Here is a 16,025-nt window from a genome sequence, read left to right on the forward strand (position 1 = left end):
AGGTAGGGGAAATTGCTGGTCCTGGTCCTGTGGGTATGGAGGTCATAAAATCAGAGATGGCTTCTCAGCTGATTTATGCTGAAAGAAGCAAAGACCACCAGCACTGAAGCAATGATCCTTTGCCATCAACTCTGCTGGACAGGCCATGTTGTACGAATGCCCGATCACCATCTTCTTAAGCAGTTACTCTAGTCACAATTGAAGAATGGAAAATGGAAGGTTGGTGGACAGGGCTTAAAGCCAACCTTAAAAACTGTGGCATAGACACCGAGAACTGGGAAGCCCTGACCCTTGAGTTCTCAAACTGGAGGTCAGCTGTTACCAACAGTACTGTGGAGTTCGAAGAGGCATGAATAAAGGACAAAAGGGAGAAACATGTTAAGAGAAAGGCGTATCAAGCCAACCCTGACCAGGACCATCTTCCATCTGGAAACCGATGTCTTCAACGTGGAAGAACATGCGAGTCTAGAATAGGTCTCCACAATCACATACAGACTCACTGCTGATCCCCTATGCTTGGAAGGCCATCCTACTTGGATATGAGTGACCGCCGATGATGATGATGATCCAGTTCAATGTAGATTTTATATAGCTGTGTGGAAAGGGTTTCTGTTCAGTCATCTTGGCTTCTAGGGAAATTCAATCATTATTTGCTCTAGGACTCATTTATCAAAAATTGAAGCAATGAACTGCAAACAATTGACAGTTTAAAAGTATATTGCTCCCATTCCATAATCTGCAGGCAGTTTTCTGAAAGTTAAAACCATTTAATTAAGTTAATTAATTGGTTTTGTGTATTTAAGTAGATAGTATAGTAATTGCGTTAGTTATGACTAAATGTAGCCTTTGCTATGTCATTGTTCTGAGTTTGCCTAAATAAAGTATTTCTAATTCAGACTTAAGATCTCTTTGTTAGAGATAGACACCCACAACCACAAGTCTGTACAAGTGTAGTTGTTAAGTAAATGAATTGATAACAAAAAATATGTCCTTTTTATTTTGAAGTTAAAATTGAATGTAAAAAATGCTTTAGTGAATTACACTCTTTGAGTAAGAAGACTATAACATCAGTATATAACATACAGGAGATTTGTATTTATAAATGTCTTTGTGTAATGTTTGTTCACTAGAGCTGAAAAGGAGTCATGCCAAAGAATGTTATGTTGCGAGCATAGCTTACTGCTTACTGCAGGATTTAACATTTCTTTAGTAGCCCAGTTTGTGATAAAAAATGAAAATGAGTTAAGCAGTCAATTTAGTGCCATTATATTAATTATTTTCTTATCCTGGACTGTAAGCATGGGTTGAAGTGCTGAATCTTTCATAGAATTGGAAGCTGCTCTAACAGAAGATTTGCTCTGATGAAAAGTAGTCAATTAATAGCAGAGTCAGAGAATTTGAGTTTAATCAAAAGGAATTGTGGCTGCATAGGAAAAACATTTTGCACTTATTGATTAACACTAGCGAAATGCTCTCAGAAATCTTACATGTTGTAGCTTTACAGGTCACCCTACCAAAGTGAATATTACTTTACCATCAGTAAACATTTCAACACTTTAATGTCATATACTAGAATCCCATTTTCACACTATCCTGGTGCAGATTGAGTATCCCTTATCCAAAGTGTTTGGAACCAGAAGTGTTTGGGATTTTGGCTTTTGGAAAATATGCATATATCTAATGAGAAAACTGAAGATGGGACCCAAAACTCGCAAATTTCATATACACCTTATGCCTATAGCATGAAGGTAATTTTATACTCAACACTTTAAATAATTTTGTGAATGAAACAAATATTGTATTCACTGATTCATCAGAAAGCAAAGGTGTCACTACTTATCCACTGATGTGGACAACTTTGGATTGTGGAAGATTTCAGAATTTTGAATAATGGATGTTCTATCTATAGTGATGCTTTACTTTAGAAGGGGAGCACAGCAGTACTTTAGTTTGGAATTTTCCTTTCCTTGCCTTTTTTACTTACTAATATGTATACTTTTTGATCCTGTGTAAGACAAGAATGCAGTAACATATTGGTATGCCTTCATCCCTGTTTTTGGTGGGATTCCATAAAACAGCTCGGACCGTCACTGTCTGTTGTGTAACATGAACTCTACTTGTTTTCCTGCGGGTGCTTTATTTTTATAATAGCATGTTGCGGGTAGGTCATCCTTTAGGGTGCCATCTTGATGTTTTGTTAATCTCTTCAGAACTAGAAATGAGCTTATGGGCACTTTGCCCTTTTGACTCTAACTTTTCTGTTGTGTTCATAGAGGAAAGGGGAAATGCTGGAAATCTGCTTTGAGGGCTTTGTACCAGTAACAAACCAATGTTTATGGTATTATGCGCTAAAAGGCAGGCAGGAAGGGCCTCTGTTTAATCAATAATGTATGCTCCAGTTAGTCCTATCCTCTGGACATCATTAAACATGTATTTTGTTTCATAACTGATGATTTTGGTTGACTGGAGCTTATAACTCCATATCCTCAAGCTTTTGCGTTTACCATCAGGCAGATCAGAATTGAGCTAGTCAGTCAGCTATGTTTAGTGTTAATTTGGGGAGTAAACTTAAAAATAAATGAGAGCTTGAGTTAATTATAAATGGTGTAAATAGAGAGTTTAGAAAATGCTCCTCATGTTTTTGACCATAGTCTAACGACAGCCATAGCCCTGCTTGTTAAATGTTGTAACTTTGTATAGTACAGAGGGAACCTACCATCAGTCATAACTTTCTGTATATATATAAAATACCAAATTAAAATACACATTTAGGCAATTCATCAAAAAGAATTAGTTCATGCACATAATAAAACCAGTGCAGAATTGCCAGGATAATAATTTGATTACACTCAAAAAGCCACATGGATTCCGTCTTGTCTAAAGGCTTAATTCAAAGTGCTAGTTTTGATTTAGAAGTTGCTGTTGCATTGATGTTACCTAGGAGTAAGTCCCACTGAAATAAGTAGACTTCCTTTTGAATAGGTCCTATATGTGCTCCTGTATAACTCTAGCCTTTGACTTGTATATGAGGTTGACATACATAGAATCATAGAGTTGGAAGAGACCATATGGGCCATCTAGTCCAGCCCACTGCCATGCAGGAAATGCACAATCAAAGTACCCCCAAAAGATGACCACCCAGCCTCTGTTTAAAAGTAGCCAAAAAAAGAGCTTCCACCACAGTCCGAGGCACAGAGTTCCACTGTTTAACAGCTCTTGTGGTCAGGAAATGATAAAATGACAAGAGATCCAACAGTTAATTGACAAGAAAAGGAAAGCCTTCCAAATATGGCAGAGAGACACCAACTGTGCTGCTAAGAAAAAGATCTATGCTAGTGCAAAGCTGAGGTCCATAGAAGGACCAGAGAACTCAAGAACATCTGGTGGACAAAGAAGGCTGAAGAAATCCAACACCTTGCAGATACCCATAATGCTCGGGAATTTTTAAAGCCACAAAGGTACCAAGAATGGTACTAAGAAACCATAGGATACACCCTCTATGCTCATCAGATGGAACCAAACTTCTGAAGGACAAAAAAATCAATTGCACTACATTGGAAATACCACTATCAAAACCTCCCGATTTGCAGCTCCAATGTGGCTGAAGAGGTTCTCTCACAAATCCTGCAACAGCAAACCAGGGATGAGCTTGCAGCATTACCTACTTTGGAAGAAGTGAGCAATGCCATCAACCAACAAAAAATAACAAAGCCAGTGGACTTGATGGGATCCCTTCTGAAATCTTTAAAGAAGGTGGACCTGAACCGACACAACAACTCCACCAGCTTATTGAAAAAGTGTGAGTGACCGAGAAAATCCCAGCAGACTTCAAGGATGCCACCATCATCACCCTTTTCAAAAAAAAAAAGGGAAAGAACAGACTGCGGAAACTATTGAGGTATCGCCCTTTTAACCTCCACTGGGAAAATCATCGCAATAATCCTTTCAAACCACCCTCTCTATCTGTCTCAGAAGACACTCTCTCAGAATCCCAGAGCGGCTTCCGCCTCTCAGAGGAAAGGTGGACATGATATTCACTGCACGACAGCTCGAAGAAAAATGCAGGGAACATAATCAACCTCTGTACATGGGCATTCATTGACCTTGCAAAGGCATTCGACACAGTGAATCGCAGTGCTCTCCAAACCATCCTCCAAAAAAATCGGGTGCTCTGACAAGCCAACCCTGACTGGGACCGCCTTCCATTTGGAAACTGTCTTCAATGTGGGAAAACATGTGGATCAAGAATAGGACTCCACAGGCACCTACGGACCCACTGCCAAGAGGATCAGCACCTTGGATCAGCATCATCCTCGAGCCACGAGGGATCACCTAAGGAAGGAAGGAAGGAAGGAAGGAAGGAAGGAAGGAAGGAAGGAAGGAAGGAAGGAAGGAAGGTCAGGAAGTTCTTCCTAATGTTCAAGTGGAATATACACATGCATATGTGGTAGATAGTTAGATGTAGATCTTTGGAGGTCTTTAAGCAAAGGCTGGATAGGGATCATTCAGGAGCGCTTTAGTTGTGTTTTCTTGCATAGCTGGAGATTGGATTGTGGCCCTTGTGGTCATTTCCAATTCTTAAGATTCTATTGTTCTGATGGCCGTGCATCCATCCCTGTATTCCCAATCTCCCTCTCCTGTGGCACCATTTCTATATGAACATTTCTGCTGTTACAAGGTTCATAAAGTCATGGTTTTTATTTTTCCTCCTCAATATGAATTAATCTGTACATTTGAGTGAATGCTGTCTCAACCTCATGCAATGGATTTTATTGCTCCGTTAATGGTAATCATTTAGCAAACATCTGCATGTGAAACTTGTATTTCCTTCTATGTGTTAAATGTGTTTAGTCTGCTCTTTGATGTGAGAAGCAAATTATTATTGGGTTTTAAACATCTTTTCCATACTTTTTTCCTATATATTTTCAGAATAAAGTAGAAATGTCTTCGCAAAGGGGTAAAATTCAGACAGTATTGGGCCTTATCAAGCCAAGCCAGCTTGGTTCAACTCTGACCCATGAGCACTTGACAATGAGCTTCAGTTGCTGTTACTACCCTCCTCCTTCCGGCCAGGAAGAACTATCAGAAAAATCCATTGAAATGAAGAACTTGTTTTGGCTTAAGCAGAACCCGTACAGCAATAAAGAGAATCTTCTATTGTATCAGGAGACAGATGCTGTGAAGGAAGAACTGTTGCATTACAAGGCAGCAGGTGGTGGAGCCATTGTGGAAAATACAACTACTGGGCTCATGCGAGATGTGAAGACCCTGAAGCAATTTGCAGAGGAAACTGGAGTCCATATTATTGCTGGAGCTGGTTTTTATGTGGATGCCACCCATTCTCCTGAGACACGTGCTATGTCCGTGGAACAGGTAGGTATCAGAATGTACTGAAATCTGAGTACTCCTTTCCTTAATCTCCGAATACCATAATATTCTCAAGTATAAGTTGATCTCATGTATAAGATGAAGGCAGGTTTTGAGGGGCAAGCTTGTGGATTTTTATATGACCCATGGATAATCTGAGGGTCATCTGTGGAGAGAAGAAAGCATAAGTGCTGTTGCTGCCTCAGAGTGCAGTGGAATCTTATCCTTTGCAGGTTTTTAAACAGAGGCTGAAGGGCCTATTGAAAGTTCTTTGATTGGGTCTTCCTGCATGGCACAGGGTTGGACTGGACAGCACTTGTGGTCTCTTCCTACTCTATCTTTCTATGATTCTGTAAAGGAATTCAACAAGATGTATTGTGTTAATTTTTCCTTCCAGTTCCTCTGTCACAACAGTTTATGAAACCACACTGCCACAAGAAATTAATTTCATCCAACTTATTGCTCTTCATATCCAAAACGAATATGTAGAACTGTATTTCAGGTATACAGCAATTTAATGATCTTCCCTGGAAACATATTGGTTGTTTAGGTTCTGAAAAGTGTGTTAAGGTTAGCTTTATTTACATGATCTCTGTGTGGCTTCCATGCCTTTTCACATGCAGAGGTTCATTTGACAGAAATTGTTTTGTGTTACAAATTGCTTTTCAGTCAGTAATTTCAAAAGGTCCTGGAACTTCACTATGTACCACTCTAAAGTATGTGGAGATGAGGAGAAGGAAGATTGTTTTTCCACCTTCATCACTCTCTAATGCATTTTAAGTTCATTCTATTCATTCCTAAAACTGTATTGTTAGCATTCTGGTGTCTGTGAACCGCAGTAGTGATAAATTCAACTGCATCAAAATATTGTGGAGAGTGGAATACCAAAGTGCATAAAGCACTATTTTCTTCATTAATTTTGGCAGAAAGCTGTTGTTTATTATTATAATATTTAGTTTGAGATTTTGCAAGGAACATTACAACTGTTGGTTTAGAGCATTCCACATTTATGCCTTCCACCTATCAAGTCAGTACATTCAAAATTCCATTAAAGAATTTAAACAGTAGAGCAGCAGCATGTGGGAAAAGAGGTGCTTTAAGAATAGAAGTTGTTACTCTAAACTTAAAAAATAAAATGGGGAAACATTGTTGCTCATATATTGTTATCTTTTAGTTTTTTGAAAGCTACCTTCCAGAATTTGCATTAACAGTTTTCACTGAGAGTTAGTATAAAGTACTGACATATATTTTTATATTCCAACTGCAACAAATTAAAGTTAGTTCAGTTTCCTTAAGCAAGTTCCACAATCTCACTTGCTTACCTTTGCATATAAATGAAGCAAGGGCTCTGTTGGGGACACTGCATTTTTTTATTACTGCTTTGCTGTGCTTTGTATGCCCCCCCCCCCCCCCCATTTTCCACACTGCCCTGGTAGGTTTTAACCTGAAAAGTGGCTTATAAATCTTTCAAATAAGTAACTAACTAGGTTAAGAGAAAATGTATATGTGAAGATTCTTCATGCATGGAGGGCGAGGTGGGGGATTGAACTGCATCGAGACCCTATTGCTAACTGCTAGCTGAAAGACTGGTATCTGATGTTGAATAGACACAAAGGTTTATATAAATGATAGCAATGATAATTTAACCAATTAGTCAGAACTTTAGGTTCAGATTAATCAGAATGATTAGGAGATCTTCCATCTGTTCAGGAAATTTGAAGTAGCCTGGGCCAGCTGTGACCACTTACTAGAATGAAAATATTAATATATGTGTGGATACATCTAGAGCCAGTATTTTGCATGGAACCATATGCTACTTACTTTGCCACTACGAACACATCTCAACTCATCCGATTTTGGAAGGTAAGCAAGGTCAGGTTTGGATTGTACTTGGATGGGAGACTACCAGGGAATTACAGGTATCTTTATATAGGGCTAATTGCTCTTGAATGTTTGAAGGCCACTTCTAGTAGTTGATGATGCTGAACTAGATGAACCAATGATTCAACTCATGTTAAATTCCTATACTCCTAAATTAACTTTTAGCCAATTTTAGGGAAGAAAATTTCATCCAGATGGTTCAGGTGTGTGATTTGAAAATACACAAAGTACAGTGATTTATTCATCTTAGTTTCAAGAAACAAAACAACATGGAAATAGCTTCAGTTCACAGAGTTCAGCCGTGTATTATTCTGGGATTACCCAAAAGGTATTTTGCATTTTAACATTGAGTCATAATTCATCCTATCTGTTTTCCTTGATGCATAACACACTTTAAAATAGTCCATATATCTGGAATAGTATGGCGTTTCTGCTGTTTTAGAGTGCTTGTTTAAACTACTGGGAGAATAGAAAGGCAAAACCTCATTTTTGTCCCTTGTTGTTTTTTAAAATTAGAGCTTAAGCACAAGCAGAAAAAGTATCTGGCAGTACTGAGAGTTCCAGGTTCTTTTTCTTTTGATTTTACCTGCATATTCCCAGCTCTGTGTTCAAACACTTTTTTGAAATATCCTGGGTTTTTCTCACTTTTTCATTTTGTGTTTCTACTTCCCTCTCTCAGTGATCATAAGTCACAAATAGACTCCTGTAACATTTTAGAAATGTTTGCCAAATGTATGTGGATCTCTAAAATACATTTTTATAGGAACAAAATCTGGGAATTTCAGAGAGGGACTCTTCTATTGAGTACTTAAACTGATACTGTTTTATTATTATTATATTTATTTATATCATGCACTCCTCTCGTAAAGGGGACTTAAAGTGGCTAACAATGTTAGTATGCAATGCAAAAATGTGTTTCACCAAAATAACATTTCCTTTTTCCTAGCTGACAGATGTTATCATTAATGAGGTTCTCAATGGAGCGGATGGAACCGACATCAAGTGTGGTGTAATAGGAGAAATTGGCTGTTCTTGGCCTCTGACGGAGAGTGAAAATAAAGTTGTTCAGGCAACAGCACATGCCCAATCCCAGCTTGGCTGTCCTGTTATCATCCATCCTGGCAGGCATAGTGATTCACCTTTCCAGATCATGCGCGTTTTTCAGGAAGCTGGGGGTGATGTCTCAAAAACTGTAATGTCTCATCTTGATAGGTAAGTGAGCTTAATATTGTATTGTTGTTGGCAACTCTATGCTACAACTGAAAGTTCTGTTATGTCTCTATACTGCTAGATCTTTCAAAATGTTCAAGCTAGCATACTTACAACAGAGCCATTTATTGCTGCTGAAGTCTGTAAATTGTGTTCAGTGATTCCTTGTACTTCTGGATCCCTAATTGAAACCAGGTTTTTTACATTCATTTGGGCTTATCTTTGGACTTCTTAAATTAATACACATGTCTGTGGCAAAGATAACTATTCATTAGATGAGACTAGTGGGCAGTTGCATACTTGATCGCTAAAATATTTCCCAACCTATTGGTAGGACTAATAGACCCATACACATTCATTTATAGTAGATTTTAAATTGCTCTATAGAACTTGTTATTGTTGCTGTTGTTGTTGTTGTTGTTGTTTGTCTTCAGGTCGTTTCCGACTTAAGGTGGCCCAGTCATTAGGTGTTCTTGGCAAAAATTTGTTCAAAGGTGGGTAGACATTGACTTTTTCTGAAATGGAGAGAGATTTGCTCAACCACTATTCCATAGTGGCTCCCTTCATAAAATGTGATCTCAAGAAAATATAGGGATTTATGGCATACACTTATATGTGTGTTTGTATATTAGCTAAGTGATTCTTGTGTTCCTTCATAGTGTTATAGGTCAGTAGAAAATAATTAGCTTTACATGTAAAAGGTTCCAGGTTCAATCTCTCCTATGACAGCATAGTAGGTATTGCCAAGTCAAGCTTATATGACCTTGTGTGGTTGATGAGTAGCTGGCAGATGATCAAGTGGACTAGCAGTACCAAAGCCTGGAAGCTCTTTGTAGTTAAATAATCATAATTGAATGGGCGGGGTGCAGTGAAGTTTATAGAAAAGCAGCAACACTAAAATAGCAGAAGTAGCTGGTGGATCATAATCTATACTCTTTCATTCATCATGTGTCCATGTACTGCAGGAATGTTAAACTATAGTTTAACTGCAGATATTTTCTCTATACCATTTCTGCTTCAACACAGTTAGATTATACACACATGCAAATACACAACCAAGCTCCTCACGTTACTGTATATATTCATGTATAAGTAAATCCCACTTACCATTGCTTCCTGTCAGTATTGCATTTTTGGCGATGTCACGCCATGCCACTTAGCCATATGACCAGAAATGCAACATTGCCAGCAAGCCTCCAGCAGGGAGCTGCTTGCTGGCAGTAACACAACAGCCCCAATGCGCTCTTGGACTGGTCAGCCATGTTGCTGACTTGAGAGCACACTGAGGCTGCATTGGAGCAGCTCCAGCATGCTTTAAAACAGCTTATTTGGGTAGTTGTATATGTTTAAATGTGCTTAGTGCTCACATTGCACGCTGACTGAATATTTGGAATGGAGAGTGTGAACACGCAGAACAAATGTTGGGACAAAGAATGGAATGGAGTCTCTTGAAGGAGATTGTAGCCAGCTAGATCTCTAAAGTGGAGCACTTCAGAGGTCAATGCATATCTACATGTATACTTTACATGATTTTAAAAAGAGGGTCCATCTGTTATCAGAAGGCTGCCTTCTATTTGTAGTCAATTGTAATATGCAAAGAAAAGCAAATAAAAAAGTTGCATACTTCTTTCACTTTACATATGCTTCCCTGCAAATTATCGGTTTGCAAATGATTTGTTTGTGCCTAGAGCAACCAGGCTGGTTGTTTTAGAACATGCTTGTTTTCTACACATCCCCCTATGTATTTACGTATGCATTTGTAGAAGACCTCCAATATGTTCCTAATGACTTGTAATTTAAAAACACTGCCACAGTCCTCCAGCATCCATTCACAATCATAAAATGTTTTGGTGGCTATAATCTGCCTCAAATCCATAACCAAGAACTGCTCCTCTTGCATAGCATTTTGAAAAACTGTGTTAATTTCTAATATTGTGTCAGCTGTGAAGACTCTTTCAAAAGGGACTAGGCTATTAATTATAGCTTGCAATAATGAGACTCTTACTGTTGTGTTGGAACAAGGATTTTCTCTCATTCATTCCATCTGTTCCTCCTACTTAATCCTGCTGTTAAGTCATAATATTGTTTTTGTGACATCAGTCATTTCCATAGTAACAGACCATGATGCAATCATTGCAAGTTTATATTATTATTGCATTAAGTTAAAAAAATGCCCTAAATGATGTGATGAGAATTCTTGAGTTAAAATGGCCCTGAATTCAATAAAGCATTTCCCAGTGGTGTGGAGAGATTTTCATAATGTGAATAATTTCATAAAGCTGTAGCCCCCTTCCCCTTTCTTTTTATTTGTTTATTTATTGCATTACACTATAATAAGGATTTCAGTGACATTATCAGGCAGCCAGGTGTATGTGAATGCTTGGTAATATGAAGCCAAATCAGTGTAAAAGCAGTGCTGCCTGCCTTCCCACTGATGAATATAGAAGAGATTCACTAGAACAGTTAGAAAAATGATTTCAATGTTGACATTTTGTTAGTGCTGCTGATGTTTCAGTTTAGTGCTGTTTCAAAAAGAAATGTACACCATAATGCCAAGTAAATAAAGCAATCCTATGAGAAAATACATTTTTAAAAAACCTCTCAGAGATTATCAGAAATTGACATTTTTAGCGGCCTTCCTCTATAGTCTTACATTCCAAGCCAGGGCCATTCTCCCTCTCAGCATCAGAACATATGTGGGTTGGAGAGGGCTCTCATGTTGATTTTTCTGAAGAACCTGCCTCTGTTTTAAAGTTTGTTGAGCCATGGAAGTCTAGTGGGTGACCTTAAGCAAATCATACTCTTTAAACCCTCTGTTTTTATGAGTTCGAAGATAAATGTTCAAACTGTAACTTAAATATATTTCAATCTCAAAAATGTGTAATAGTTAAACTAGTTGATGTTTATCTGTGTGTTTGTTTAATGTAAAAATCACCCCGCAAAAGTAAAATTTTCTTATAGAGCTCAGAATCCCAGTAGTGCTGGAAGTGTTAATATTCTGCCTAAGCACATAATCAGAATTGGAAATAGAAATTCAGGATGATATTGGGTGTTTAAAAGTTCCCTGCTTATTGACTTTATCATGTAAAGTTGTTGAAGAGTTGGACTTCTACAAAAAGGAAATCACACCATGATGACAATCTTTCATGTTAATTTATTGATAAACTAGATGTGCAGAAAATAGCAATATTTGTAAACATGGGTCAGAATCTCTGACATTACTTTAATGCACTGGTTTTCAACCTGTGCATCCCCAGGTGTTTTGGCCTACAGTTCCCAGAAATCCCAGCCAGTTTACCAGCTGTTAGGATTTCTGGGAGTTGAAGGCCAAAACATCTGGGGACCCACAGGTTGAGAACCAATGCTTTAATGTGACTTTTGCAGTATTTGATACATTTGAAAAGTAAGATAAAAGCCTGTGGCAAACTGAGGTAAAACCAAATTTAAAGTATATCTTCTTTTTTGTACAGGACTATTTTTGATGAAAAGAAGCTGTTGGAGTTTGCTCGGCTTGGATGCTATTTAGAGTATGATCTTTTTGGAACAGAATTCATTTCATACCAGATGTGTCCTGATATTGACATGCCAAGTGACAATGAAAGGATTTTAAGGTATTGTCAAGGTGTAATAATATTTACAGATAGTAAAAACAGTTACTGGGAAGTAAGCATAGCATGAATATGACAGTGACTTGTATTAGTATGGCATTCCACTCTGTAGGTCTTCTGTGGGTTGTACTGTAGTTTACTTTAAAGTATTTCTCTTTAGCCGCAAAGGTCATTGGTAAGAGTGGGCATGGATAACATTTTGTTGTGACTATGGTTTGCAAACCAGCTTTTAAACATGCAAGTAATGGGAGATCTATTTATCATTATTTTTAGTTAAAACTTATGTAAAGAGATTCCTTAATCTTATTTAAGGCTGCTGTGCAAAACAAGAGGGAACTAGTGTACAAGGGGAGAGAATGAATATTTTAAATCCTGAAGCTCTGTCCTCATTTTACTAACCAATATTACATTTAATTCATTGTACAAAGCCTTTACCTTTCCTGTATACTACACATATCTGATTCACAAAATTATAATCTGTAAAGTGTATATATTTCAAAAGCATTTCAACCAAATAACTAATTCAACAATAGTGCTGTGCAAAGTAGACTGAACTGCAATAACGACCAGAACGACCTTTGACTATGTCCTTGGATTACGTGATTTTAAAATCGTGTTTAATGTTTTATTGTTTTTAATTTTGTTTTAATGTACATGTCTATCTTCTATTGTCTGTTGATGGTATCAAATTGCTGACAAATTGTAAGGCCGCTCTGAGTCCCCTTTAGGGTTGAGAAGGATGGTATATATATATATATTATATATAATAAAATAAAGTCTAGCACTTTATTGGCAGAAAATCCCTATTGGTTGATCAACCCACTTTTTTGTGGATAAGGATATTTTCCAGTTGGGGGTTTGATCAGATTGGTCTTTCCTAGGATAATGACATCTTGCTAAATTCCACTGCTGTGCTCATTGGAAAGGAAATTTTAAAAGAGGTGGAAGTAACAACTCAAACTGCACCAACCTCTCTTCCTGTCAACCTGTTCCACAGTGATTTGAAATAATACATCAGGAAATCATTCCCAGAACTGGCTTAAACTGGAATTAATTTTGTAATGAATGGAAGTACACCTTGGACATGTATGATTGGAAGTTAGGCAGGCACGAAGAATCTTATCAGTACTGGTTGTGCTATTGATTGTAGCAGTAGTTTTGTTCATTTCATAATATAGTGTTCTTTTTTCCTAGCCACAATGATTCCATCATAATTCCTTCCTCAAACTTGCATTGTACAAAAGTAGCAGTAGGTTTTTCAGGGATACAAGATTGCCTTTTCCTCAGCAGTGTGCCATTAAGTTATTTTTTGTGTGTTCAGTTTATTGTTGCTGAGCATACCAGGATAACTGGCAGACTACTGTTAATTTATAGTCTGCTCATGTTTGACTTGTATTCATCATACTCATACAAATCAAACTGACCTCTATGTCTATTTGTATAAATAACATTGTAGGGGGAAGGTATGTTTTAGATTTAATTCATGTTTAGCTCCACTGCCGCTGAATGAAAGACTTGTAAATATCTAAACTACATTTGGATTTTTAACTATATCTCCTGAGATAGGATAGTTATCCACAAAGATAATTTTGACTGGCTAATTTCAAGAGAGAGAATGAATTTGAGGGTTTAATTCTGTTATGGAACAATTTTACAAAAATTATACCGAGAGAACTGGGATTTTTCCCTCCTTGAAGGTATGTTATTAGGACTAAGTGGTTTCTTTATTTTAATCAAATACATGCAAAGTGGGTTAAGTTAGTGGCCTACTATTAATATTTTAAATACTAATTAGTGAAAGTTGCCATCATGTGAAGCTCAGTATCATTGATAGTTCTATCTTAACACCAGATGTAAAGTTCATCAAATATTTGTTTAAAGTTCCTTATTAAGTTTCTTCAAATTTGGAGACGAGGGCAAAATAAGCAAATTCACACACTCTCATTGTAATATTTTTATTAGAATGAATCCATATAATTTTAAAATAATAATACTGAAACATTGCATAAACCACTGGAAAAAGGGATATTCAGCTGCAGAATGTTATCCACTGGGTTCTTTGGGCTTTTCTTGGCCTAAATTTGAGTTTGTAGGCAGCAGCTTGTTGTTCATTTGTTCAGTTGTTTCTGACTCTTCGTGACCTCATGGACCAGCCCATGCCAGAGCCCCCTGTCGGCCGTCACCTCCCCTAGCTCCTTCAGAGTCAAGCCAGTCATTTCAAGGATGCCATCCATCCATCTTGCCCTTGGTCGGCCCCTCTTCCTTTTTCCTTCCATTTTCCCCAGCATAATTGTCTTCTCTAAGCTTCCCTTTCTTCTCATGATGTGGCCACAGTACTTCATCTTTGCCTCTACTATCCTTCCCTCCAATGAGCAGTCAGGCTTTATTTCCTGAAGTATGGACTGGTTGGATCTTCTGGCGGTCCAAGGAACTCTCAGAACTTTCCTCCAACACCACAGTTCAAAAGCATCAATCTTCCTTCTCTCAGCCTTCCCTATCATCCAGCTGTCACATCCGTAGGTGACTATGGGGAATACCATTGCTTTAACTATGCAGATCTTCATTGCAGCAGCAGCTAGTGGATGCCTATTATAATGACAGGTCATTCTTTAACTTCTCCCATCTTCCACCCTGTCCCCACCCAAAAACTGTCATTAAGGGTTTGTCCAGTCTCCTAGAACAAATCTTGAGAGTGTGCAGGGCCTGATCCATCTGAAAGAAGCAGTTCCCTCGGCAGAATGGCTCCATGTGGATCCTGCCTCCAGTATTTTTAATAAATTATGATTATTTTAATAATGTTTTGTTTTTTTCCAGCTTTCTCAAATTAGTTAACAAAAGAACATTCAGGGTATCACAATGTTTTTGCTAATAGGACTCGCTGAGCAAAATAAAGACAGGGAGCACATACAGAGAATTACATCAAACAATACCCTACATACTTATGTATATATAGGAATACATTTAATATGTGTATTTTATTTATTTATTTATTTATTTATTTATGGCATTTATATGCCGCCTTTCTCACCTTGAAGGAGACTCAGAGTGACTTACAAGTAAAAAGTAAATACAATGTATTATATTATTACCATAGCACAATATTAATATTATATATTACATTGTACTATAACATTATACAGTCATATTATTAGTAATATTACATTTAATATAAAATATATAATTATAATATATTAATATTATTATTAGTAGTATATTGTATTACATTATATTATTTTATATAGTGATTATGTGTGTTTAGCTATGCTGCAATCCGCCTCGAACCACAAGGAGAGGAGAGGCGGGTAAGAAATAAAATTATTATTATATAGGGTGAGTGTATAAGTCTAGAAATTTTAGACTAAAAGACACCCCCAAAACCTGTGTCGACCTATCCACAAGTCACTAAAGATATTGTACCTTAACTTTTACCAAAAAAGCAACCACCCCCTTCTCTAAGTAAAGTGGCAAAAGGCAAGAGCTTAGTCTGTCCCGGGAGAGCTTGACCCTCACTAATCTTTCTCTCTTCTGATCTTTTTACATGTCTGGGTAGGGAAATGACAGTAGCCAGGGATGACATTGATGCTTTTCTCTCGCCACAGAATGACCCTTGACTGATCCACTGAGTCATATCAAAATCTATAATTTTGCATCTAAAACCTGCCCTTGACTTATACATGTCAACTTATATATGAGTATATATTTTATATGAATATCTTTTCATCACATCTGTATTAATTCAGTGGTTTATGTAGAATTCTAAGACAATGAAATACTATTTTGCTAAAGCCCATGTATTATTTACAGTCATTGTCATACTTTTATTTCCGGACTGAGAAATGTGTGACCATTCAGGTATTGTTGGAGTACCAATCCCTTCAGTCCCAACATTTCCTACACTAATAAGGACTGACAGCAGTTGCAATCCAACATCATTGGGAGGGCCACATGTTATCTACCCCT

General features: G+C 37.4%; 1 protein-coding gene across 3 annotated transcripts in view; it reads left to right on the forward strand.

Moving 5' to 3' along the window:
* Nucleotides 1-16,025, forward strand: part of PTER (phosphotriesterase related) — a 36,465-nt gene that overhangs the window by 15,876 nt on the left and 4,564 nt on the right. For all 3 annotated transcript variants that reach the window (XM_060782337.2, XM_060782336.2, XM_060782335.2), the window contains exons 2-4: nt 4,930-5,373; nt 8,195-8,460; nt 11,928-12,068. In XM_060782337.2, the coding sequence (XP_060638320.2) occupies nt 4,942-5,373; nt 8,195-8,460; nt 11,928-12,068 (839 nt within the window). In that variant the 5' untranslated portion in view covers nt 4,930-4,941. The remainder of the gene's footprint in view (nt 1-4,929; nt 5,374-8,194; nt 8,461-11,927; nt 12,069-16,025) is intronic.

Source organism: Anolis sagrei, chromosome 6 (genome assembly GCF_037176765.1).
Source record: "Anolis sagrei isolate rAnoSag1 chromosome 6, rAnoSag1.mat, whole genome shotgun sequence".
Classification (NCBI taxonomy): domain Eukaryota; kingdom Metazoa; phylum Chordata; class Lepidosauria; order Squamata; family Dactyloidae; genus Anolis; species Anolis sagrei.